Source organism: Saimiri boliviensis, chromosome 19 (assembly GCF_048565385.1).
Source record: "Saimiri boliviensis isolate mSaiBol1 chromosome 19, mSaiBol1.pri, whole genome shotgun sequence".
In the NCBI taxonomy this organism is placed as follows: Eukaryota; Metazoa; Chordata; class Mammalia; order Primates; family Cebidae; genus Saimiri; species Saimiri boliviensis.
Genome location: NC_133467.1, coordinates 37544030 through 37571243, shown reverse-complemented (window position 1 = coordinate 37571243; position 27214 = coordinate 37544030). Strand labels below are relative to the sequence as shown.

Genomic DNA, 27214 nt, shown 5'->3' with positions numbered 1-27214 from the left:
GCCCAGTGTGTGTGACCTAAAAACGACAGACTTGTCTTGATTTGCTGCAGAGGAAGAGATTCAGAGCATTAGGCAGATTGGAATATTAGAATTAATTTGTCATTAAATGATGAGTCACCCACCTTGGAAGGTCCAGATGATTCACCTTTCATCACAATTGTGAAAAATACACTTGTGAAGAAAGGCTCAGCATCCTTGAAGAGCTCAAAAGCTTAGATTGGCCTGGCACAGTGGTTCACACCTGTAATCCCAGCAGCACTTTGGGAGGCCGAGGTGGGCTGATCACGAGGTCAGGAGATCGAGACCATCCTGACTAACACAGTGAAACCCCATGTCTACTAAAAATACACAAAATTAGCCAGGCATGGTGGCATGAGCCTGTAATCCCAGCTACTCAGGAGCCAGAGGCAGGAGAATCACTTGAACCTGGGAGGCAGAGGTTGAAGTGAGCCGAGATTGCACCACTGTGCTCCAGTCTAGGGCAACAGAGCAAGACTCTGTCTCAAAAAAAAAAAAAAAAAAAAAAAAAAAAAAAAAAAAAGCTTAGATGGCCCTTCTCTCTGTAGATCAACAATTTCAGTGGAATCTGCCATTACTGAATTGGAAAACCTAAAAGAGATGGGGAAAATTGGATCCCAGGGTGTCAGGGGCCAAGGAATGGTACCTAATCACCAAAGGCAAAGCGGGTGTGGCTACCATAAGGACACCAGAGTCCAAGCAGCAATCAGAATATTCTGACTCACAGGCATGTAGAATGCTGGCTCTTTCTTTCTCCCAAAGGGACCTACAGCTTTTTAACAGGGTGGCTGTGCTTTGGAAAAAAGGAAATAATCAGACTGTTTTGGATAACTGGACACTGGTTCTAAATTGACACTAATTCCAAGAAACTTAAAATGCAACATTACTCCACCAGTCAGAGTAGGGGCTTATGGAAGTTAAGTGATCCGTGGAATTTTAGCTCAGTTCCACCTCACAGTGTGTCTCTGCACCCATTCTGTGGTTATTTACTTTGTTCCAGAAGCGTAAGTTTAACAGGCATACTCAGCAACTGGCAGAGAATCCTCTCAACAGTGCGCTGACCTGTGGATTGATGGCTATTCTGGTAGAAAAGACCAAAGGGAAGCCTTTAGAATTGCTTCCACCTAGGAAAATAACGAATCAAAAGCAACATCATATTACTGGAGGGATTACAGCTTTGGTGCCATTATCAAAGACCTGAAATATACATAGATGATTATTTTCACCACATCCCTGCTCAACTCACCTATTTAACTTGTTCAGAAAATAGTTGAGTCTTGGAGAATGAAAGTGAGTGTCTATGGATTATGTTCTCCCAGAATCCATATGTTCAAGTCCTAACTTTCAACGTGACAATATTTGGAGATAGGGCCTTTAAGAAGGTGATAAAGTCAAGAGTGTCAGACCCTCATCTGACAGGGCTTGTGCTCTTATAAGAAGAGAAGCAGATGCCAGAGATTTCTTTGTTAGCCATGTGAAGACACAGTGAGAAGGTGGCTCCCTGTAAGCCAGAAAAGGAGCTCTCATCAGAAACCAAATCCACTGGCACCTTGACCTTGGGCTTCCTAGCCTCCAAAACTATGAGAAATAAATTTCTATTATTTAAGCCACCTAATTTATAGTATTTTGTTATGATCACTTGAGCAGACGAATACACTGAATTATTATAAGCCTAGCCAAGTGGTGACTCCGTTTACAGGTGTTGTACTAGATACGGTTTATTTGCTTGAGCTAATTAGCACATCCCTTATTATGCAGCTATTGATCTAGATTTTGTTTTCCTCATACCTTTTGGTAATGACTACCAGAATCAGTTTGTTTTCAGCTGGCAAGGGCAGCAATACAACTTCACTGTCTTACCTGCCGCCACGGCCGCTGCGTTCATGAGCTCACTGGGAAATGACAGGAGAGGCTGGGCAAAGAGTCTGAGTGGTATCCACAGAATAGGTTATCCTGCCCACGTATCTATTCAAGTCTCTGCTAAGGTTATTGTTTAGTAAACATCCATATGGAACACAAATATCTTAACGTTTTTTGCCCATTTAAAGAGACCTCTGTACATACCTCTTCCCTTATTCTCCCTGAGTGTCTACTCACCCTGTCCTCTGTGGGTGGTGGCCTTGGAACTTCAGGGGCCAGCAGGGCTTGAATTGGGGTCAGTGAGGGCGGGAGCGGGAAAGGACATCCAAGTCTGTCTGTCCTGTGTCAACTGGCCCGAGGCAGCATTGCTTGTGACCAAGTCTGAAATGCCTTTTGTAAACACAGTCCTTTGCCTCTGGTCCCCTTCAAGGCCCTGACTGGTCTCTTCGTGCTCCTCTTCCTCTGTGAGGGCCATCTGCTCCTCCTGATCTAGCCCCACTCGACATCCTTCCTCCCTCACACATGTATGCACGTACACACACACGTAAATTACACTTCCACACAGGTACGGGTGCACACGCACAGTTGCACACACATGCATACATGCATATGCACATATGGAAGAAAAAAGAAAAGAAAAATCGATGACTGGATTAACAAAACAGGAAGAAAAAAACGAGTGTATTTTGAAAATACACTTTTCCTACTAACTGCTTCTGCAATCAGTTTAGTTCTAGGCACATTTTTATGTAAAAATCGCACTTGAACTTACCTTCCATTAAATCTTGTCTCTTTCTTTCTCTTCCATCTCCACTAAATTCTCTGCACTTTTTTCCAGGACACATTCCCTATACCACATGTTTGAATTGTCACTCTATTTCTGCAAAAACGGTGGCTTTCTACAGAAAAATGAATGTGCTTCTTACTACATTGGAAATTCAACAGAAATTATTTCCAACTTCTTTTCTAAGGTTTATCGTTCATGCTTTCCATGGTGCCCCACGTTCTTGTTGCACTGAGCAACTCACCTTTGCACAGATATAACTTACACTTGCATATCTTCGTGCCCTTTTTTTTTTTTTTTCTGGAAAGCTGTAAGTAGAATTTACTATCCATAGCTCTGTATCCAGAATACTGGAAGTCTTCAATAAAGAGTGGCTCACACCTGTAATCCCAGCACTTTGGGAGGCTGAGGTGGGTGAATCATGAGGTCAGGAGTTCAAGACCAGCCCGGCCAACATGATGAAACCCCTTATCTACTAAAAATATTTTTAAAATTAGCTAGGCATGGTGGCAGGTGCCTGTAATCTCTCTTACTTGGGAGGCTGAGGCAGGAGAATCACTTGAACCTGGGAGGCAGAGGTTGCAGTGAGCTGAAATTGCGCCACTGCACTCCAGCCCAGGGAGCAATGCGAGACTCTGTCTCAAAAAAGAAAAAGAAAAAGAAAAGAAAGAATAGTTTCTAAGTGTTGCTATTACTACTACTGCTACTGTTAGTACCACTACTAACTACGTACTGTAATCACTACTTACTATTGCTATTCATAGGATTACTTGCTATTTCCTCTATCTGAAGTTCCTCCAAATCTCTCTCCACCATCTGGACATTTTGTAATTCTGTTGTTCTCTTAAGGCTCACCTCAAATGTCATCCTTCTGTGAAATCTTATCTGACTGCGTGTTTTGTTAAACTGGTGTATGTTAAATAATCTATAACCCTCACATTGAGCAAGCTTAGCTTGGAGGATGTAATAAAGTTATAGCTTTTTAAAATTAAAAAAAATTTTTAAAGTAAAACAGTCCTTAAAATTTTACTCAGTGAGATGGTTTTCTGATTCCTAAATGAAAAGTTAAAAGGCTAACTGGTTTTATAGCTCTTTCAAAGTAATGGGAAGCGATTTGTTACTTGAAATCACAAACCTAGGTCCAGTGAAGTGGCTCATACCTATAATCTCAGCAATCTGGGAGGTCCCGAAGGGACAATCACTTGAACCTAGGAGTTTGAGACCAGGCAGGACAACACAGTGAGACCCCATCTCTAAAAAAAAAAAATTACAAACTTGGTCTCAGTTCAGTAATGAACTAGCCAGTTGAAAAAACAATATCAATGCCAAATTTGATTGATTGATTGATTTTTTTTTTCAGACAGAGTCTCACTCTGTTGTGCAGGCTGAAGTGTAGTGGTACAATCATGGCTCACTGCAGCCTCAACGTCCTAGGCTCAAACGATCCTCCCCCTTCAGCCTACTGAGTAACTGGGACTACAGGCATACACCACCATGCCAGGATGATTTTTGTATTTTTTTTTGTAGAGACAGAATGTTGCTGTGTTGTCCAGGGTGGTCTTGAACTCCTGGCCTAGGGTGGTCTGCCTGTCTCAGCCTGCCAGAGTGCTGGGATTACAGATATGAGCCATTGTGCTCCACCCCAAATTTGATTGAATGGCGTGTTTATCCATGTCTCTGATCCAGTGGGCTGCCCCAGCATAGCAGAGAAAGGGAGCCTGGTTCTTCTACTCATTCTCCACCTCATGTCGGTCCTTCTCCAGCTTTCTAAATGTATTTTCTGAATGAAGAGCAAAGAAGAGGCTTAGACTGACATGTAGGTGCAATTGCTTCTGATACTAGAGCAACCAGGAAGCAGAATCCAATTTCTGACTCCTCCTCTCTATCTGTGATGTGAGAGATATCTCTGATCTCCCTCTCGTGGTTTTTATTAGAATTACATGGAATCCACAAGTTGGCTTGTTTCTACAAGCCTTAAGACAAGGCTTCTTTCTTGACCTTTTCATTGACCTTTTTAAGACAAGGCTTCTTTCAACCCATGGATATGACATAGCTTTCTATTCATTATAGTCTACTTTAATGCCTTTCAATAAAATGTTGTTTTTTACATTTGTTTGTCTTTTGAGATATTGATTCTTGTCTCATACTTTTGTTGCTGATATCTATGGTTTTATTTTTAAATAACAATTTCTGATCATTGGTGTGTATGTGTTCTGTATTATAACAGCTTCAGTCAGAAAACATCTTTTTATGCCTAAATGTAGAACCACAAAATAATTTTAATTATTGCTATATGTGCCTTTGTATGCCTGTTTCACAATTTAACGCCCTAAGTATTAAAGATAAGTACTAAGTAGTGAGCGTTTCCAATTTACTTTATTACAATATCATAGTTAACACCGTTGAATATTTAGATTTTCATATTTTTATGATAAGTTCCATCAAATAAAAGCCTGAAAATTGGAATCACTTGGTCAAAGTACATGTACAGTCTACACTAATTATTTTAACTCACGAGTGAATATTATCTGAATGAATCAATCGCCAGTTTGCCTTTCAGAAAGGTATTCCAACCAGAGTATTTTTTCCCTCCCATATCCACCTTTGGTTTATAAAAATTTTAAATCTTTGCCTATTTAATATGAATGCATATATTTGATAGAACAATAAAATATGTCTTTTTATACATGTATTTTTTATCTATAAATTTAACATTTTGTATTGCCTGCTTATCTCTTTTGTCCATTATTTTCATGGATTTTTTTTTCTTACTAATTTGTAAAGGATATTTGCATGTCGACCATGTAGTCTTATTCTTGGGATATGTGATGTAATTTCCCTCAGTTGGTCATTTCTCTTTCAGGAGTGTTTATATGTTGCGCTTTTCCGCGTGACGTTTTTATTCAGAAGTAAATAAACATCACATTTTCCTATGGTATCATGGTTTTGGGAGCCACCAGACATAAGAAATAACGAACTATCCTTTTCTGTTTTAAGAGTGTTATTTAATAACGTATGTTACCAAAAAAAAGGATCTAATGGGTGAAAAAAATAATCCATTAACATACATGGTGCTGATTCCAAAGCATAAAGTAGAATACCACTCAGTATGAAGTTTGGGTGATTCTTTAAAAATTAAACATTTCCAAAAATGTGTCAATCAATAACCAGGTTATAGATGGACATAGAAATTATAAAAATGTTATTACAGTTATTCCTATGTGGGACATAATGCTTTACTTTTGATTTGCCTCATAGCTACATTCTAGATCCCAGCCACATCTACTTCAGTCTTGATAACAGAAGACCTAAAAAGCTAGTCCCTTGCTTAATAAAAATTTTATAAAATTTAAGTCATTGACATCATACAATTAAGGCAAGCAGATCAAGCTTTATGAAGTTATAAACACGCTGCCAGTTTAGCATCCAGATCTGAATGAGATTGATAGATATATTGGGTACCACATCACTAGAGGCGTGGATCATGTGGTCCCTCAGGCCAAGAATCCTAAGAATCAGTGAGGTCTGCTTCTGAGTAAGACTTACCTATGAGCCAAGGTATTGATATCCTGAACACTCCCTTATAACAAAGCCTTTTGTAACAACCGGAGCAGGAAAGGAAGAGTCACACTCAGGCAGCATAGATGCAGATCTCTACAGGATGACATAGTCTCAGCATGTGTGTTTGCATGCTCCAGGTTCTTATGCTGATGGCCTAAGTCATGTGGAATAACTATTCATAAACTCTATACTGCTGTGCAAATGCTGGCTTCATTCCTGGCCGAAAAATAAATGTGTGTGTGTGTGTGTGTGTGTGTGTGTGTGTGTGTTATGTATATATATATATATATATAATATATAACACACACTTTTAAAAATAATGATGATGATGATAAATTGTAGTATGCATAAAATGTCCAGGGAATAGTTCTATGAGCTTTAAGTGTATTATCTCATTTAATACTCCTAAAAGTTCATGAAGGGGAGGTCATTAAAATCCCCATTTTACAGTCAAGTCAAGGAAACTGAGGCAGAGAGATTAAATAGTTTGTCCTACATTATCTAAGTAGTATCGGAGCTAGGATTCATCTTCAAGATGTCTGGCTCCAAAGCCCCAAAGCTAACTTCCAACTACTTTCTCCAAGCTCAGCCTCATCTTCAGAGGCAGATCCGCTTTGAACATGTGCTCCACACAATGCACACCTAATGCACACACCACACTTAGAAACACAAACACACACACACACACACACACACGTAAACAACTCCCAGCAGCAAAGTGGTGGGACACACGTGAAAAAGCTGAGAGGCTTCGGTGTTTCTTTGTTCAAACCTGGATGCCTGCAGCTCATAAATTGACATTGCTAGAGGAAGAAGGAGGACGTTTGGGAGACCACGCTTCAAGAGGGAGAACAGAGAGACAGGCACCTCTAAGAGAACACGGTGCCAGGTGGTGGTAGGAATTCACTCCCACCCCATTTCTAAGTCATATTCCACACTAGGAACAGGTGGAAGAAATGCAGAGCCCTGTGAAGAAAAGCAGATGAGAAGCTGCCAGTCACCCCCTGTCACAGGACCCATGTGGGTGTCAGGAGGCAGATCATCTCATGCCCAGGCCCTGTCTCACAGCAGGAAGCAGAGCCCAAGGACAGGATAAAAGGGCTCGTGGCCAGAGCAGCCCATCCACTCACCTCCTGAGGTGCTGAAGGACCCTGTGCTGCCTGTGACCTCGGTAAGTGTCCCCTGGGAAGAGAAGCAGGGGCTTCCACAGAGGAATGCCCAGACCAGGGCAGGAGAGAAGGCTAGTCAGGGCTTTGCTGGGGAGGGGTAACTGGATTAGAAAAGGTAGAGAGTGTTTAGAAATTCTGATGGAGTCCAAGCCGTGGGGCAGAAGAAATTGGAAGAACCTGGATGATTTGCATGTCTGTGCTTCATGCTCTAATCCAAATTAGTTCCGTATTTTTTTTAGTGTCTCCCATTGCGGATAAGTTATAACAAACTTTCCTTTCAGAGAGTAGATTTTAGCAACTCAACTGCATTCCTTCCCCAAAGCCTGGACTGGGGTTATAGTTGTTCTCAAATAATGGAGACCAGAGACCAGAGGAAGCGTATTTGGAGCTTCATAAATAGAGATACATGGCCATTACACCTTCATCAGGAGTCAGTTGGTCGGGAATGGTGTCTGGGCATCTGTATCAGAAGCCCCAATGTTGGGGCCAGGCGCGGTGGCTCACGCCTGTAATCCCAGCACTTTGGGAGGCCCAGGCGGGTGGATCACGAGGTCAAGAGATCAAGACCATCCTGGTCCACATGGTGAAACCCCGTCTCTACTAAAAACACAAAAAATTAGCTGGGCATGGTAGCGGGTGCCTGTAATCCCAGCTACTCAGGAGGCTGAGGCAGGAGAATTGCCTGAACCCAGGAGGCGGAGGTTGCGGTGAGCCGAGATCGCGCCATTGCACTACAGCCTGGCTAAAAAAAAAAGAAGCCCCAATGTTGAACATTGAGTGACAAGTTGAAATTTATGGTTGCCAGTGTGGCAGATGGAGGAATCTGTGTGTTCTAAGAGGGATCTTCACTAGGCCTGGGTTCACCAGACCAGAAAAGCTAGGATCACGTGCAGCTTGCTGCAATTGGCTTTAGACCTCATTTCTCCATTTATATTATGGCTTGGGATAACAACTCATATTATGACTCTTTGCAATTCTGACTATAATATATTGTGTTTTCGTGTCAACTAAATACAGCCATTTGAGAAGCTCCTCCAAAAGGGAATCTTTATTTTTATTTTATTATTTTATTTTATTTATTTTTAGACAAAGTGTCTCTGTGTTGCCCAGGCTGCAGTGCAGTGGCATGATCTTGGCTCACTGAAGCATTGGCCTCCTGGGCTCAGACGATCCTCCAGCCTCAGCCTCCTAAGTAGTTGGGACTACAGGTGCATGCCACCATACCCAGCTAATTTTTATTTTTATAGAGATAGTGTCTTCTTGTCTATTTTTTAAAAAGCAGAGCCGCAGCTTTAAACTGGCTTCTAGATTGGACATTTCCAGAATTCTGAGTGGTGCAGAGGTGTAGATGTCAGTCAGATTCTGTGAATGTCAAATTGCCTTTTCCACTTAAAGGACATTAATTTTGGGCAAGTTTGTTAATCTAGTCTTCCTCATTGTCCTGCTTGGTTAAAATAAGATAATCTATGTCTATTTTATAAAAATATCCTGATGATCCTATAAGATATTGTGAAAGCGTCTGATAAACAATTTTGGAGATAATTTCTCTCTGACTTATTTGAACAGGTTTTTAAAATGTAACAAAAATGAATGATGGTAAAAAGACGGTAAGAGTGGCCTCTGTGCTTGGCTTTAACTTGCTGTTTGACCCTCCTTCAGCTCCTGAACACCCGCCCCCGAGATGTCCTGCCAGCAGAGCCAACAGCAGTGCCAGCCTCCTCCCAAGTGCACCCCCAAGTGCCCTCCCAAGTGCCCCGCCCCTAAGTGCCCCCCCAAATGCCCCCCTAAGTGCCCTCCAGTGTCTTCCTGCTGCAGCGTCAGCTCTGGGGGCTGCTGTGGCTCCAGCTCTGGGGGCTGTTGCAGTTCCGGGGGAGATGGCTGCTGCCTGAGCCACCACAGGCGCCGCAGGTCCCACCGCCACAGACCCCAGAGCTCTGACTGCTGCAGCCAGCCCTCAGGGGGCTCCAGCTGCTGCGGAGGGGGCTCCAGCTGCTGTGGAGGGGGCAGCAGCCAGCATTCTGGAGGCTGCTGCTGAAGCGGACCCTGAGCCTAGAAGAGGAGACGTGGGTGAAAGGAGTGATCAGATAGATATTTCCTCCTCATCTTTCTCCTCCTGGGCCTGCGTGAGTGGCTGAGATGCCCTGGTGAAGGCTCTGAGCTCTGGCCTGGAGGATCCCTCTGCGCCAGGGATCCAGAAGTTTGATTCTTCTCCCACAGACCTATCTGTGTTGTCTACTATGGGATCCCAAACCGCAGACTCAGATTCACTCTCCAGCTCATTTCCTGCAGCCACAAGTGAAACAATAAAGCAAAAGCTCTTCTTGCCATTTATTCTGGACTGCTCCTTGCCCGCTTGTGTCTCCAATATTCTTTTTACTGCTATCTACTTTCCTGCTGCCTGGAGGCTTTCAAAATCAGAGACTTGCTAGTCGCATGGGTAAAGGTAGGGAAGAGGGCAGAGAAAAACATCTCTGGTTGCTACTCTGACACCTTATGTCAGATGAATCACTATGTGGCTCTGCTGGGCCAACCCTCTTGGTGTCTCAGGAACACAGAGCCTTGTGCTTTGGACTTTCTCCAGGGCCCCACTCGGTCCCCAGGGTGTGGCAGGGAGACAGATGTGCACCCCATTCTTTCATCCATCTCCCCCCTCCCCTTTCAATACTGCCTACTCACTCCCAAATTTCATTCTCTTTCAGTAAAAAAAAAAAATTAGAAAATTATACATAAACTTTCTGCAAATAGACCATGACTCTTAGACCATTCTAACTACAAGTATGCATGTAACATGTAGTAAATATGATTTTAGAAAACGTAAAAATCCACAGAAAAGGAGTCGGGAGTTTAAAATCGGTGTTCTATGTTCCTCTCCCAGAGTCCCGAGTTCAAGCTCTCCAGTCAAACATTTCATTTCTATATTTTGTAAAGAAGTCCTGATTTTTCATCAACATTTTTTCAATGACAAATTTTACATCAGATTAAATAATTGTTAACTTTATTTTGTGTGCATAATGCCTCAATAATTTTATTATTAACTGGGTAAGTGGGCAATACCCTACATTTACTTTTTAAACCATGAAAAAAACCCCAGTGTCTGGCAGATCAGACAGCAAGAACATTTAGGAATAATCTGATGTGTACCTCACCAATGCCTTGTTTAATACTACCTCTAGGTGTCCCTGTGTCTTTGGTCAGTCACCCAAGATTCAAAGTCCCGTGAGGGAACATCTAATACACTGATTCTCAACCATGTGCCTGCCTCTTAACTATCTGGGGAGACTAGAGGAAGATATGTTCCCTTTGGCTTCAGTAACAAGAAGAACCCCTCCAAAGAATTCAACTAGCATATTAACAAGTATGGAGCTGATTGTTGGCCAAAGTGACAGACTATACCATTCCCCAGAAGGGAAAGAATGTTGCAGATGGGACCAGGCATACTCTAAGATACAAGTTTCTTTCTCCCTGCTAAGGACAGGTGCTATGTAGCCATCTCAGACCAGAGTTCCATGAAAGCTAAGACTGTGTTTTTTCATAAGGTCATAAAGATTTTCTTGTATATTTTCTTCTATGAGGTTTATTGTTTTAGCCCCTCAGTTAGGTTCTCGATCCATTTTGAGTTAAAATTTTTTAATGTTAAAAGGATCAATTTTATTATTTTGTTTGTGGTTTTCCAGTTGCCCTAGGATTATTTGTTGAAAGACTACCGTTTCCTCACTGAGACAGTAAAATTTTTGGCACCCTTGTCAAAAAATCAATAGCCATCGATTTATGGTTTATTTTTGATACTCAATTCTCTTCCATTGTTTTTTGTGTGTGGCTTTAGTTGACAATTTTGTTTTAATCCTTGTTTTTTGTTTTTCTTCTCAGTGTTTTGAAAATGCCTTTCCAATGCCTCTGGCTTCCACTGATTTTGATTAAACATAAGCTATAAATATTACTGGACAGGCAATTTGAATAAAAAACTAAAACTAAAACTAAAACCCATCGGTATGCTGCATCCAGACCCATCTCACATTCAAGGATACACAAAGACTCAAAACAAGGGAAGGAGAAAGATTTACCAACTAAACAGAGAGCTAAAATAAATAAATAGGCCGGGCGCGGTGGCTCAAGCCTGTAATCCCAGCACTTTGGGAGGCCGAGGTGGGTAAATCACGAGGTCAAGAGATCGAGACCATCCTGGTCAACATGGTGAAACCCCGTCTCTATTAAAAATACAAAAAAGTAGCTGGGCATGGTGGCACATGCCTGTAATCCGAGCTACTCAGGAGGCTGAGACAGGAGAATTGCCTGAACCCAGGAGGCGGAGGTTGCGGTGAGCCGAGATCGCGCCATTGCACTCCAGCCTGGGTAACAAGAGCGAAACTCCGTCTCAAAAAAATAAATAAATAAATAAAAAATAAATAAAAAGCAGAAGTTACAATTTTTGCCTCTGATAAAATAGTCGTTAAAGCAACAAAGATCAAAAGAAGCAAAGAAGGACATTATATAATGATAAAAGGATCAATGCAACAACAAGAAGAGCTAAAGATCCTAAATATATACACCCAATTCAGGAATACCCAGACATACAAGACTAATAAAGAGACTTGGACTCCCACACAATGATAGTGGGAGACTTCAACATCAATATTAGACAGATCAATGAGACAGAAAATTAACAACGATATCCAGGACTTGAACTCAGATCTGGAACAAGTAAACGTAATTAGCATTTATAGAACTCTCCACTTTAAATACACAAAATATACACTCTTATCAGTACCACATCATATCAACTTAGAAGTTTAAACGAAATGTTGGTTGACTCCTTGTTTGTTATTCTCTTCCCTCATTTTCTTTCATGTCTCCATTATTTAGGACAATTATAGGCATACCCATATTTAGATTGCATTCTAGCCCGGGCAATAAAGCAATACCCTCATCCTCTCTCCCTCTTCCTCTTTCTTCCTCTTCTTTATTCTTTTTCTTATAAAAAAAATAAAAAATAAAAATAAAAAAATAAATTTCTAGCCTCCAAACCTGTGAGAAAATATATTTCCATAGTTTAACCTACATTGTTTATAGTATTTTCTATGGCAGTCTCAGCCGCCTAATACAATTGCTATAAATTTTTATGTACAGGTTTCTGTGTACATAAACATCTTCATTTTCTTTTGGATAAACATCTGGTAGTGAGTTGCTGGGTTGCCTTGTAAATATGTGTTTACCTTTATAAGAAATTGCCAAATAGTTTTCCAGGGTGATTATACAAAAAAAAAAAACTAACAACAGATCATGGGCTAAAACAAAACAAAACACACAAAATTTCATAATGTTTTAAGAAGGTTTACAAATTTGTGATGGGTCACATTCAAAGCTGTCCTGGGTTCCATGCAGCCCACAGGCTATGAGTTGAACAGGCCAGTCCTCATGATGTTATAGTCTTGAGTACAAGTTGGGATAATTTGTGGTTTACATACCATCCGACCTGACGAAGAAAAGGTAGGATGAGATCTCTCGGCCCTTCCTCCTAAGAAAACATGAGCAGGGCTGGGTTCTAAAATAAGAAGTACCTATAGAAAACACTACATAGATTTTCTGAACACTCCCCTCAAACTAAACTCCTTGGGACAGTCTAGGTAAAAATATAATAATGTTCAGGAAATAGAGTTGAGGCATCCACAGTGTGATGTGGACAATCCCAACCTCACCGTGTCTGATTTCGTCATGGGCTGAGTCCATATTTCATCAGAATTAACTGACTCAGGAACATTTGAAAAGCATTCTGTAAACTGTGAAGTTATTTGCAAATGTTTGTGGTGGGGATTTTTTAAAACTTAATAATTAACAAACCTAATAACTAGTAACTGTAATGAACCATGTGTACGCTGAAATGGGACATGAAATATACAGGTCATAGCCCCATGTTCAAGGTATTAACAATATCACATGCAAGTATAATTGTTTATAATAAATTATATGAATAACAAGCAATAAATGCTCTGAAAGAATTTATCTGCCAGGCGTCGTCCAGAAATTCATTACAGAGAACATGGGATTTGGACTGGCCCTCTGAAGTATTCTCAGAAGAGGAACCAGGAAATACAAGAAAGACAGAAGAAAAGAAAAGAAAAAAGAAAGAAAAAAGAAGAGAGGAGAGGAAGGGAGGGATGGAGGGAGGGAAGGGGAAGAAAGAAAAAAAAGAAGGAAAGAAAGAAAAAAGAGAAAGAAAGAAAGCAGAAAGAGAAAGAAAGGAAAATAAAAAGAAAAAGAAAGAAAGGCAGGTGGGTTGAGGAAATAAAAGGAGGAAAGAAAAAGAGGCAGAGAGGGAAAGGGAGGAAGAAAGAGAGATGGACACAGACAGACATCAGCAAAGGTAAAAGCCAGTTCACCATGTAGTAAATCTATCTATTCAGCAGAGGAGGAGATACAGTGAAAGGAAGTTCCAGAAGTTAAGCATAAAGTGATGGGCTAGGGTCAAGTCAGTATCCACAGGGACTTGAATGCCGGCTAAAGGAATTTAAATTTATCCTGAAGACATCAGAGCATTCTGGAAGAACACTTAACAGTCAGGGAAATTATTCATAAAAGCCTAAAGCAAAATAAAAGAGATTTAAAAAATATATTTGAGGAGTTACTTCAGGAATAGCCAAATGATTTGGGGTACCAGAGAGAAATTGACCGAAGGGAAACCCAGACACTTGGGAGGCCAAGCAACTTCATTTGAGGCTGGGGATCTGGAGGTATCTGCTGCTCAGAGAAAGAGTCTCATGAATAGAGACCAGAAATGAGATGGGATTATTCTCAGAGATGGGCTCCTGTCTTCAGCCCAGGATGGGACTTTGATAACGGCGGGAGACACATCACATGAGACACTATCATTGTAATTTGGTACATTTAAGAGGACTAGTTCTATTCTCAGCCTACAACTGCAATTCGCCTATTTGCCCATCTTTCACTTATAGTCTCGTGTCACCTGTTAATTTGTCTGTATTCCCTCTAGAGCGAAAGCTTTGAAACATGATATGGAGTTCTTATTTTTTCTGGTATCCAGTATACGGTGGGGACTTAAAAAATATCAAATCACAGAATTATACTCACAGACACAATCTGAACCAGGAAGAGAGATGGAGTGGGATTAAAGAAGAACATAACATTTCTGTGGTCCTGATTTTATATATATATATATATATATATATTCAATTGTGTTTTAGGTTTTGGGATACATGTGAAGAACATGCAGGATTGTTGCATAGGTACATACATAGCAATGTGGTTTGCTGCCTTCCTCCCCGTCACCTGTATCTGGCATTTCTCCCCATGTTATCCCTCCCCACCTCCCCACCCACCACTGTCCCTCCCCTAGTTCCCTGCCACAGAACCCAATGTGTGATGCTCCCCTCCCTGTGTCCATGTGTTATTGTTCAACACCTGCCTATGAGTGAGAACATGCAGTGTTTGATTTTCTGTTCTTGTGTCAGTTTGCTGAGAATGATGGTTTCCAGGTTCATCCATGTCCCTACAGAGGACACCTGGCTGGACTTGTAAGTCTATCTGGAAGACAGTGCAGCTCACAGGCCTCAAACAGGCTCACCTTATGAGCTGGGCAAATCTAGATGCTAAACATACTCCATCCTATATGTGATGAAATTCACTGTACTGAAAACAAGTAGGCTTAGACATTTCTGTGGACAATTTATTACGGGAGGTGATCTGGGAGAGACGCAGGGGAGGCAGGAAGTACAGTTTGCTTAGAGCAGAGGGCCTAGAAGGAACCCTCAGCCCTAGATAGAGACAGTAAGGATTGAGTACTTGCTCGTTAACCTCAAAGAAATGCATTTGTGATGTGTGAGGTGTCTGAAGCATGTTTTTACGCGGTGCAGGTCTTGGGTGGGAAAGAGGAGAAACTGGTGCATTGAGACAGAGATACTTTGCCTTCCCACTAATGCTCAGTGCAAGGGAAGCATTTTTGAAAAGCAATCAGAGGGCTGGGCGCGGTGGCTCACGCCTGTAATCCCACCACTTTGGGAGGCCGAGGCGGGTGGATCACGAAGTCAAGAGATCGAGACCATCCTGGTCAACATGGTGAAACCCCGTCTCTACTAAAAACACAAAAAAATTAGCTGGGCTTGGTGGTGTGTGCCTGTAATCCCAGCTACTCAGGAGGCTGAGGCAGGAGAATTGCCTGAACCCAGGAGGCGGAGGTTGCGGTGAGCCGAGATCGCGCCATTGCACTCCAGCCTGGGTAACAAGAGCGAAACTCTGTCTCCAAAAAAAAAAAAAAAAAAAAAGGAAAAAAAAGAAAAGCAATCAGAGTTATTTCTGGTGTCTGAGGGAAGAAAAGAGGAGAAAGAGAAGGAGAGAGAAAAAAGGAGGAGGAGAAAGAGAAGGAGAGATAAGAGGGAGTAGGGAGTGAAGGAAGATGGGGGTCTAATCCGTGAGGCCCCTAAATCAGGCACTCTTTCTCCAGGGCTCTGCTCTAACAGGGTGAGTGAGGCTTCGTACCATTCAACCACCTGCTGTTTCACTCACAAAGATCTTTCTTCCCTCCATTCAAACTGCATGTCAGAGCTTTCCCAGATGAATCAGTTAAGACTTGATGATCTTGTCCTGCTGGGTTTTGGGATTTAACAGCTGCTCCTTTTCTGGCTTCATCCTATGCCCTGTGCTACACCCTGGTCTTCATCCCCTCTCCCATACTCCAGCCCTACTCACATTTGCCATGTATGTGATTTGAAGGCCTCCGAGGATTGCCCCTACAGTCAAAATGTTTGTTGTAATTGCTCATCTTTTTATTTACCCAACTGTTTCCTGAATACCTACTATGGGTCAGGCATCAGGTACGCAGAGGCAGGTGAGGCACAGACTTGAGCAGCAGGGAGTTTCATCAGTGCCTTTTAGCTTAGCTGTGCACACCAGGAGCAATTCTGAGATGGAAGTATCCACAGGTGAAGGGCTGTATTTAGATGAGAATGTTCCCATTTTAAGCCCTGCCAAAATATGATGATTTCAATTTTCATGAAAGGTGAAGAAGAACTCTTCACTCTGTGGAAAGCTTTTAAAACCACAATGTCCCTTGATAATTCCAAGAACAGCTCTTTTTTCGGATTTAAGAGGCAGCAGGTGTGTGAAGGTTTTACTTTCCACCCTCTGCTCAGCCTGTTGTGTAAGGTGAGGGCCACCCACAGAGCTCCCTGTACTCGGAAAGGGTGTTGTTCACATGTGCCTTAGGGGAGAATGATGGAAGCAAGAAGTCAAGGTCTGATCTGCAAAACAAAATGAGCTGGGCTTTATTTGCTTCCTATTTTTTGTTCTCCTGAAACACGAAGTCTTTTCTAATGGCGCATAGACGTTTCATTCAACAGATACTAATGAGCATTGTCTTTGTGTCAGGGACAACACAACATCAGGCTCTAGGAATGCAGAAGTGATAAAGGCAAGGTCCCTGTCACCAAATAACAGTTTAATAGATGAGATAGGAGATGTATCTTGGTCACGTGACCCAAAGCAATGCTAAAGACTGAGAGATGTATCTAAAAAGGTGAGAGGATGCAGGACTCAGATGTGGGAGGGGCACTGGGCCAATCTCCACGAAGGTGATGGCACAGAATGGGATGCTGGCAGCCATGGATGATGGGTGGGGGTAGACAAGGAGTTTCTTCCTCAGACCCTGGGGGATGTTGAATCTGATTTTTCCCTCCAGTTCTACATAGAATTCAACAGCAGCTTCAATCCACCCAGCCCCAAAGAATGTCATCCAGACTTGGCCAGTGTATTCTCCTATAGGTAGGCCAATCTCAAGGCTCCAGCCTTCTGCTCCCTCATCCACCTGCAGGCGCCTTTGAATCACATCCCAGCTACATGTAGCTGAGGAATCTAGCACTGGGAATTGTGAAATTTCCAGATCAATCATCCACTCCACGGCTGTCCTCCAATAACATGTGGCCTGGAGGCTTCAACTGGAGGATATAAAAAAGAGCCTCTTACTTCCTGGCAACACAAGGCCTCCAGACTCCTCCAGGGATCACTTGTCCACACGTCTTCGTCTAGGGTAAGGCTACTTCCGGATGAAGAGACACTTGGATGTAGCTCACGTGCTGCTAAGGCAGCCCTGATCTCTCGTCTTATCTCTTCCAAGGGAGCTGAAAAATTAGGTAGGAGATGCTTGGGTAGAAAGAAGGGAAGGGGATTAGGCCCCTGAAAAATAAAGACCCCAAATCATCTATCATGGGCGAAAGCCATAGAAATTAGAAGGCCAGAAAAGTAGAGAAGGGACAGTCAGACTTAGGCGTCTGGGGACAGAATAAGACTAGGTAAAGAAAGAGCAAAGACTTGGCTCTCTTTGACCGGTGGACATTGGCCTGGGGAAAGTAAACTGTCAGCTCAACTAGGTACAATTTGTCTTTTTTTTTTTTTTTTTTTTTTTTTAGAGGAAACATATGTCAGTTACATGGTTGTTAGTAAGTGAGTCCCCTGGGAAGATTTACTCCCCAAATATTTAGTCCTTTCAAGTCGTTTTTCTCCTCCTGAGATGGATGTCAGTGGATTGCAAATGCTGGTCTCTATTTTTGACAGCTCCAGCTCGTGGAGGAGAGAAGCAGAAGGCCAAGCTGCCCGGGTCCCTGACAGAACTATTTTTCTTGCAGATTTGACTTGGTAGCCCAGCAATGTCACAGCAGAAGCAGCAATCCTGGAGGCCTCCCAATGATCCCCAGTGCTCCCTTCCCCAATGCTCAAACCCCTGCCTGGCTCCCTGCCTGACTCCTGGTGGTGCTCCCCGTTCAGAAGGCTGTCATTCCAGTTCCCAAAGGCCTGCGGTTCAGAAGCCTAGGAGGGCTCGTCGAAAGCCGCGCTGCCTCAGTGGGGGCACGACCTACCACTGCAGAGAGGAAGAGTGCATCGGTGACTGAGTCCAGAAGAGCTGACGCACAGGTGCAGTCGCTTCACCCCGGCTTTGGGTGCTAATTCCCCCTTGGAAAGCCAGGCCCTCGACCTCTCATTTGGACTGAGAAACACTTCCTGATCCCCAGTTCTACAGAGGCTAGAACTAGGCTGAGCCACGCTACTACTGCTCTCTTCCACTCGCCCCTACAGCTCAGCAACAATAAAGCTGCTTTACTGGGAGCCCTGACTTCTGTGATTTGTTAAGACCCCTGCTCAGTTGTGCTGAGACCGCCACCTCAACCCAGGTGGGTGTTGCTTCTCCTCCTTCCTCCTAAGACAGCTGATGGGATTTTTAAAAAGCAGTTGCTTTGGGATTTATGTCCCAGTTTCAAACAGCCTCGCAGCTGTCAACCTATGTCTTTGCATAATTCTAGCACCAAAGATGACAATTCAATAAACATGTGTTGAGCACCTACTGTGTACTGGCCTCTGTGTTTACAGATGTAAGTGGGAAATCTGTCCCTGCTCTAGAAAGCTTATAATCCAGTAGGAGATGCAATGGACACTCCAGATAGAAACATGTGGATTAATAAATATTGTAAGGCCGGTTGCCTCGCTGGGAGTTCAGACACGCCCATCTCCCGCCCCACTTGAAAATTAGAATATGTCAATCATCTAGCCCCACCTTGGACATCCCCTCTGCACTAGGATGCCAATCATCTAGCTCTGCCTTGGAAATCCCCTCCGCCCTTGGCACCTAACCCCACCCTTGTAAATCCCCTCTGCACTCAGCACTTAGCCTGCTCACAGGAAGTCCCACTCCCTACCAATAGCAGCTCCCACTGTCCACATCCTGTCTCCCCAAATCCAATCAAACGCCTTCACTCCCTATAAAACCCCCTCTCCTGAGAGCAACCAGTGCGACTTCCCTGGCCCCTCTCCCCAGGACTGCAGAACCTCGCCCGGGAGCGAAAATAAATCGGAATTGGCATCTAATTTTCTTGTGCTGGCCTCAGTTTCCTCGTTTTTAACTCGGCGATTATCTACAAAGAATGAACTTTACAAATATCATTTTAAGCTGATGAACTTATTTTTATCTCTCATTTTGTGTTCAGAAAAAACGAAAACAGGAATTTAAAAAGTACATAAGGTCAAAGACAGCAGAGAGAGGAAACCCATTTGATGGTGTAAATCAAAGGTAAACACCTTCCCAGGCCTTGGAAGGAAAGAGAGTATTCCGCTTGGGAGTGGGGAGAAGAGACTTCCTGGGACAGGAAGCATTTAAGTAAGACCTCTCAAGATAGGAGACCTTGGTGCTTGGAGGTGGAGTGAGGAGGAAAGATCATCCAGGTGGAAGACTCAGCAGCCACCATAAACAAATGCGTAACAAGGGCAGTACTTGCCAATGGTGTGAATTTCAATTTGGCTGGAGTGACAGGTGTAAGATGAGAGATGTCACACAGTTCACAACCCCAAGTCTCCATGATAATTCAAACCAGCTTTAGGTATTTAACATCAGCTACCAAAAGATTGTACCTCTGGGAAAAGTCTGGGTCTGGTAGTTTGAGATGAGGGGAGCATGATGTAAAATACACAGGCCTGAACGGGGACTTGAAGCTCAACTATGATGCATCTAAATAGAAGCTCATATAAATATTTTTGCTGATCTACATTTTTGGTGGGACATTGAAAGTATTTAATTTTTTAACAAAGTACCCAACCCAATAGATTATATTGACCAGACTCAGAATAGAATTTCAATCTGTAATATCCAGTATGTAGAATTCTCATTTCCAGAGCTTAGTAATTCTCCTCATTGCTGGGACATGATGTTACCCTTGTGAATAAACACATATATATGCAGATATGCATCATAATTATATATAATTATAATTTCACATGCATGCTTTTTCTCATTAAACAAATGACACACACTTGTATAAAGATTTGTTAATGGAGATAAGCTTACAGATGACTAAGACCAACCTAAAATCCTATCACCTAAAAATAATCATGGCTAATCATTTCATAGATGTATTTGTAAACCTTTAAACATCACAAAATGGGTTCATTTTAGAGAATTTTATAACCTGCTTTTTTTTTTTTTACTATTAAGTAAATGGTAAAATTGAACAAGAGTGATTGTCAATACTCTTCCACGCTGGTAAATATTGATCGACACAACTTACAAATGACAGCCACTAACACATTGTGGTCTGCATAACCAGTTCTCGAATAGTAGGCTTTTATGTTGTTTTTGAACTTGCTGTCCATTGTAATTTAAAATAATCATTCCCATTTATAATTATTCTTAATTTTCTTAGAAGAAGTTTTCAGAATTGTAATTCTAGAGTCAGCAAAACTATGAAGACGTTTTCAGACTCTTCAGCAAGACTGCATTTTGGGAGCGATTAAAATTACACTACTTAAGAAATTAAATATGGTGGCAGGGATTTCTTTTATTTGAGAGCAAAAGTGAGTACTACGTTAAAGGACTGCCCAGTTTATAGTGCAAAAAGTCCACTTTGTGAGAAGAAACACTTCCGGAGAAACTTGATAGATATCCACCTACTCACCGTCATAAAATCTATAGTTTAAAAAAAGTTTAGATGCCTCCTTCTTTATAGGGTAAAAGAATGTTCAATATATTTGTGTGAGAGATTTTTGAAAAGATTCCCATTTTTCCCTAGGAAAAACACAAAATCTCAATGTTGAGTTGATTATGTAAAGCTCAAAGTTTAAGAACATCTTTTTTTCTGCATTGCATTTCTAACCAAATGACAATTTTTTAAAAAGTTTTACAGAAATCATTTTTCTTTGACAAGAATATTACTTACTATTTTGGCCTATTCGGCTTTCTCTAGTAAGTACTTGGATTCCCTGTGCTAAGTGTTCAATCAATGTATTATTCTATAGATACACTTATTAGTCTGTGTTAAACTGATTTCAAAATTACTACCCTGAAAAATAAACTAATGATTTAATTATTATTTTCTTTATAAAGTCTACATTTCACTATTCACAATTCCTAAAATATGCCTGTACATCAGAAATGCCAATATTAATAGTGCCTTTTAGAAGGAGTCTGGCTCTGTTGCCCAGAGTGGATTTCAATGGCACGATCTCAGTTCACTGCAACCTCCACCTCCCGGGTTCAAGCAATTCTCCTGCCTCAGCTTCCCAAGTAGCTGGGATTACAGGTGCCTGCCACCACACCTGGCTAATTTTTTGCATTTTTAGTAGAGATGGGGTTTCGCTATGTTGGCCAGGCTGATCTGCAACTCCTGACCTCGAATGATCCACCCACCTCGGTCTCCCAAAGTGCTGAGATCACAGATGTGAGCCACTGTGCCCAGCCAAGAGTACCTTTTTAATATGGCTTTCATATGGCTTCATTTTAATACTGTATGTATATCGTACTTTGTTTTATAGTACTAAGTAATGAAAAATGCAGACTTTATATTTTATACAAAATGTTCTATAAATCTACATATATGTAAATTTTATGTATAAGAGCTCTACATAAATATATACGTATTTTTAAGTGTTCTCACCACAAAAAAAATGGTATGTGAGATAATGCATGCTAATTAGCTTGATTTACTCATTGCACAATGTACACGTTATTTCAAAACAGTATGTCGTACATGCTAAATATATACAGCACAAGTTTTTTCCACTAAATAAATACATGTATTTTTAAAATTTCCTATATACAAAAATTTTTAAGTTTATAGCAACAACGAAACTAGGTAAGTGGTATAATTCATTTCATTTAGAATATATCTAACTTGATGCTTTTAAAAAATGTTTAAAATCTTACATATTTTTTACATCTTTTAATTCAGAAAACTTTATTTTGACAGAAAAAGTTTATATATTTGATATTCAATATGTTATTTTAAATGCTATATTGTTTAGACTAAATAAAGAACAGATAAGTTAAAAAGAAAAAAAGGCACTAGATGTTTAGAAGCAGTCCCCAGGGACTTTGAAACACCCTCAGGTATCCGTTCCTGACACTGCCCTTTGAGGTGAAGGATGGTGATAAGAGAGATTCACCTTCCCTACCTTTCTCTTAAGATGTTTAATTGCAGGATGAAAGATACAGTCCAGCTGGGTTACCTCCTTTAGGCACGATGGAGAAAATGATGGAGAGGTCAATGGCATGGGGTTGTGATGAGCCAGAGATGGTAACAGAACAGCTGTCCCCAAGAGTAGGAGGGCAGTGAAGTCACAGATCTGTTCTGCTCATCTTAGTTGGGGGAACCCATCTTTCTTTAACATCTGCAAAAAGACATGAAGTTTCACGGGAGTCAGAAAATTCTGTCATTGTAGGCAGTGGAGTCTCCTTTCTTGGGAGATTTCGAAATACATTCTTGGGATCTTGGAAATACAGTCTTATTTAGAAATATATTCTTGGGTGGGAAGCAAATGACAGGCAAGATGATCATTCTTCATCCCTTCCTATTTTAGGATTAACAGGCGTCACTTGATGGTGACATGTGTAAATACAGGCTCCTGATAAGATGTTTTAGCTATGGCTTCATTCGCTGAAGTTAACCAAAAAGCCAGGGTGGGGCCCAGGATCCAAAGAGGCCACTGTTCCATGTGTTACAGAGAAGGATTGGCGAAGCTATCAGAGACGATAAATCAGGGAGTCACCCAGGCTCTAATAGGGTCTAGAGCAACCACAAGCACAGAGATCTCATAATTACCTCCGTGATCAAGATGAAAACAGCAACACTCATTTTACAAATGAACAGCCTGAGGCCCAGAAGAGGAAAACGGTCCATGGCTGGTCGGAGTCAGGACTAGGCCTATGCTCCAGGGATGACCTGCTGCTTCTACCCAAGGGAAGAATGTCTGCAACTAAAGACGTTAAAGAAAAGCGGGGCCAGAGTGCTGGTACCAGATGATATTGACGTGCCTCCCCCAATCCCACAGGAATGTGCTCAGCATCTGGAAAATAACTGAGACTGTAACAATAATGCTTATAGTTGTAATCGCAGCTCACAGAATAGTTGTTGATTGTTGGGCACTGCGTTGGTTTCTTTGTGCACAGTTAATTCTTTTAACCACCATATTACACATGATGGGCCTACCTCTCTAGTTCACACTATACAGATAGAGTGGAATGACTGTTTTGAGGCCAACCAATAGAGGTGGTGAGAATATGTTATACTGAATAGTTATCGTCCCTTTCTTCTACCCACTAACTGAGATGGGCACAGGACCATAAGGCAGGTTATTGATCATGGGTCATGACCATTCTCTGTGCTCCAAGAGAAACCCAGAAAGCATTGATCCCTCAGTGGTCCTGATATGAATCCCGTCATCCTTTCGAGGACCATAAATCCTCTCCCAGTGCTGTCTGCCAATCAGACCCACATATGCTCCCTGCCCACTGAGATTCTGGCCCATAGGACGGCTGTTCAAAGGGTTGACTGCTCAGGTGGAAGGATAATCCTTGTTTTCCTTTCTCTCATCACTTAGGAATTAGCTTGATAAGAATCTCTTGCATGCCAATGCTAGCTTGGCTGGCACCTCACCCTTCTATTAACGGGCACACCCAGGCCAGATGGGAATCCTTAACATTCTTGAATCCTCAGACAGGCAGGATGGTGAGGAAGTGCATGGGCAGATGAGAATGGGAAGTGCATGGGAGTCCAGGAATGCACCAGCTGTGCCCAGATGGCCTTGGCCAAGCAAAGACCTTCCAGTCATCTTCCAACAATTCCCCTTTTCTAGAAACTCATCAACAAAGCTGCTCCCCCAAGTCCAACTCTGATCCTCATTGAACCATCAGGCTGGTCATTCACCACAGACTTCAGCTTTGTGGATAACCAAATGAAGACATCTAAGACCACCTTATCCTAGTAATCTTTTTAAAATGTAAATCTGATCATACTTCTCTCTTGTTTAAATGGTCAGAGATGCCCCGCTGTCTCTGGTCAAATTTTGAAAGCCGAATCACCCTATTTTCACATTAAATCATATATCTGTCTCCAATATATAAAGTAGGTAAAGGTGTAATTACTCTGATTGCAGCAGAGGGTAGGCACAAGGCTCCCAATATTGTCTTCTCAGGGTCTCCTTCCCAGGCAGCCCAAACAGTCAAGGATTAATGGTATTTTAAGTGGAGCTCAAATTTCTGGAACCTTCATATTGATGGGATGGGAATTAAAATTTATTCTCAACCTCCTATTCATCAAACATGTTAATTACATTATCACATTACAATAGCTCTATGAGTTTCTTACTGTTAATCCCATTTTATAGATTTTTTTAAAAAATGAAGCTCAAAAAACATTAAATAATGTATCCACAGCTCAAAAACCAATGCCCTGATTCTGAGACCCGTATTGTCCCAGCTCGTATGCTGTGCGAAGACATGAAGCTGACACAATAGGCTATGGGGGAGGCATGGAGGGAGGGCTGGGACGTGCACAAAGGCAGAGAAGCTCATGCTGTCTGGAGGCTCTCAAAAGAGATGATGGTTGAGCATCCTAAGCAGCAGAGTTTTAAGAAATGTAAATTGGAAGCCATAAATGTATGCTAAAATCACACAATGCAGCAAGTAAAGCTTTTAATGTTTTAGGCCTCTCCTTCCTTTCTGCCCAGCAAACATTCCACCTCTGACTCTTATGTGCCCAGTATTATGGCCACGATCTGTTTCCAGAACAGACCAAGCTCATCCACATCTCTGTGCCTGTGTCAATTCTTCTACCCTTTTGCTAGAATGCCAGTTTCCCCTTCACCCCGATTGACTCCCATTCATCTTCCAAGAGACGCACTCCCAGGCAGTACAAGTTTCCGCCTTTGCGCACTCTCCAGTCCTGTCTCCATGCGTCCACCATTGCCTACTGCACTGGCTTCACATCTTACACAGCACAGAAGCTGAAAGAGTCTGCCACCCAGAATCAGGGCATTGGGACTTGATACATGGATATGTTTTATAATGTTTTTGAGTCTCTCTCTTTTTTTTTTTTTTTTTTTTTTTTTGAGACAGAGTTTCACTCTATTCTCTAAGCTGGATGGAGTGCAGTGGCACGATCTCTGCTCACTGTATCCTCCACCTCCCAGGTTCAAGTGATTCTCCTGCCTCAGCCTCCCGAATAGTTGAGATTACAGATGCCTGCCACCACGCCCAGCTAATTTTTGTATTTTTAATAGAGACAGGGTTTTGCCATGTTGGCCAGGTTGGTCTTGAACTCCTGACCTCAGGTGGTCCGCTTGCCTCAGCCTCCCAAAGTGCTGTGATTACAGGCATGAGCCACGAGCCTCATTTTTTAAAAAAACCTGTAAAATGGGATTGACAGTAAGACACTCAGAGCTATTATACTGTGATAATTCAAATAACATATTTGATGGATGCTAGGTTGAGAATAAATGTTAATTACCTTTCTTTCTCTCACATCATCTCACTTGGACCATTCTCTAAGGACAAGGAAATATCTTAATCTTCTTTGAATTCACAAAACTCTGCATGTATCAGGCATTTAATAAAAAAAAGAATATCTTTAAAAATAGCATTTGAAAAGTTACCACAATAATGGAATTTCTGTCAAGATAAATAATTTTTCATTATTGAACCAGAAGGTCATTGATGGTTATTAGACCAATACAATAGAATGGTGTTTTCCAACCTTTTAAAAAATATCTGTAATAATTTTTGTTGAGAATATTGCAGGGAAAGAGCATTATTTTGCCTATCTCTATAGATCTGGGCTTCGGCGGCTCACACTCAGCCAGAAGAGGTACAACCAGGCGAGAATCACATGTATACACTACACTCTGCTTCAGCACATCAAGGCAAGATGTTAAGTAAGTCATTTCCTTTGACAAGTGGAAGAAACTGAATAAACTGTCTGGCGTTCCTCCGCCATAATGTGACCTACTTGAAAGTAACTATCAGTTTCAACTATTAGTATTTCACACCCTGACATAGTCAACATTCCAGCCATCATCTCTACCCACTTCATCAAATACACTGCCATTTCCAATCCCAGATAAAATATGTTCAGGGACAAGATCAGACTGGTAAATACAGACCTGGGCTGAGTGTGAGCTCTGTGGAGGTCTGAGGCTCGTAAACAAAATACCTTCTTGAAGATACACCTGAGATCATCTGGTCCAGCCTCTCCTGAAACCCAGAGGGAGCAGCAGAGCAAGGACCAGAGCGTCGCAGTGCAAAGATCGTGCTGCTGACTCTATCCCAGGAGCAGCCTCCCACACCTGCCCCACAGGCCTGCCACTGACCTTGCCTCCCAGGCTGCTCTCTCCCAAGGAGTGAAAGGAGGGGAGACCTTTGCCTCAACCACAGATCAACTATTAATTCATTAAACAAATATTTCGGAGCACTTGCATTATGTCAGATACTGTATAGGTACTAGGGATAAAGAGTGAACACATGAACGTTGAGATTTCATTCTATCCAGAAAGATAGATATTGAAAAACAAATATAAGCAAGTGTTACCCGGAATACAGGATGCCATGGGAGCATTTCACAGGAGAAACAATACAGTTGAGGTTGAAGATGCAAGGATCCAGCGCAGAGGGGTAGGGATAGATGTTGGAAAATACAAGGGGCCATTCCTCCCCGGCAACACAGGAAGTCATGAAGGATGGCTGCAGATGTCAGTGGACTTGAAGACTTAGGAGCAGGAAGCAGAGCACTTTACGTTTGACAGCAGCTCTTTGCTCCGTGTGGTGGAGGCAGTACCATCTATCTGGAGGCAGTGGTGAAGGTTTGGAAGGTTCAAGGGAAAAGAAAAGGCATGATGGATGTGTATGGTGAATACAGGGGGATATATGGGGACCATCAATCCATGTTTTGGACCAGCCAAGGTGGATGATGATTTTCTGATGGGGTCAGCCTGCCAAAATGTCTGTTTTTGTTTTCATTTTTATAGCAAGTAGTCATGGCAGGGAGAATACAGCCAGAGATGAGGC

At 42.0% G+C, this 27214-nt stretch overlaps 2 protein-coding genes across 3 annotated transcripts in view; both read left to right on the top strand.

The window, feature by feature from the left end:
- The window catches only part of LOC104649910 (late cornified envelope protein 1F), a 95007-nt gene extending 85284 nt beyond the window's left edge, over nucleotides 1-9723 (top strand). The window contains exons 1-2 of one of the 2 annotated variants that reach the window (XR_743679.2): nucleotides 7348-7394; nucleotides 9052-9723. The gene's annotated coding sequence lies outside the window, so the exon portion shown is untranslated. Of the gene's footprint in view, nucleotides 1-7347; nucleotides 7395-9051 lie in introns of those variants that run through there. The other variant, XR_012514985.1, reaches the window with a different exon arrangement.
- A 7657-nt stretch (nucleotides 9724-17380) lies between these two features.
- LCE6A (late cornified envelope 6A) lies at nucleotides 17381-18721 on the top strand. The gene is made up of 2 exons (XM_010329673.3): nucleotides 17381-17425; nucleotides 18021-18721. The coding sequence occupies exon 2, from the start codon at nucleotides 18042-18044 to the stop codon at nucleotides 18282-18284; it is 243 nt and encodes an 80-aa protein (XP_010327975.1). The 5' UTR covers nucleotides 17381-17425; nucleotides 18021-18041; the 3' UTR covers nucleotides 18285-18721.
- Nucleotides 18722-27214: the final 8493 nt, after the last annotated feature.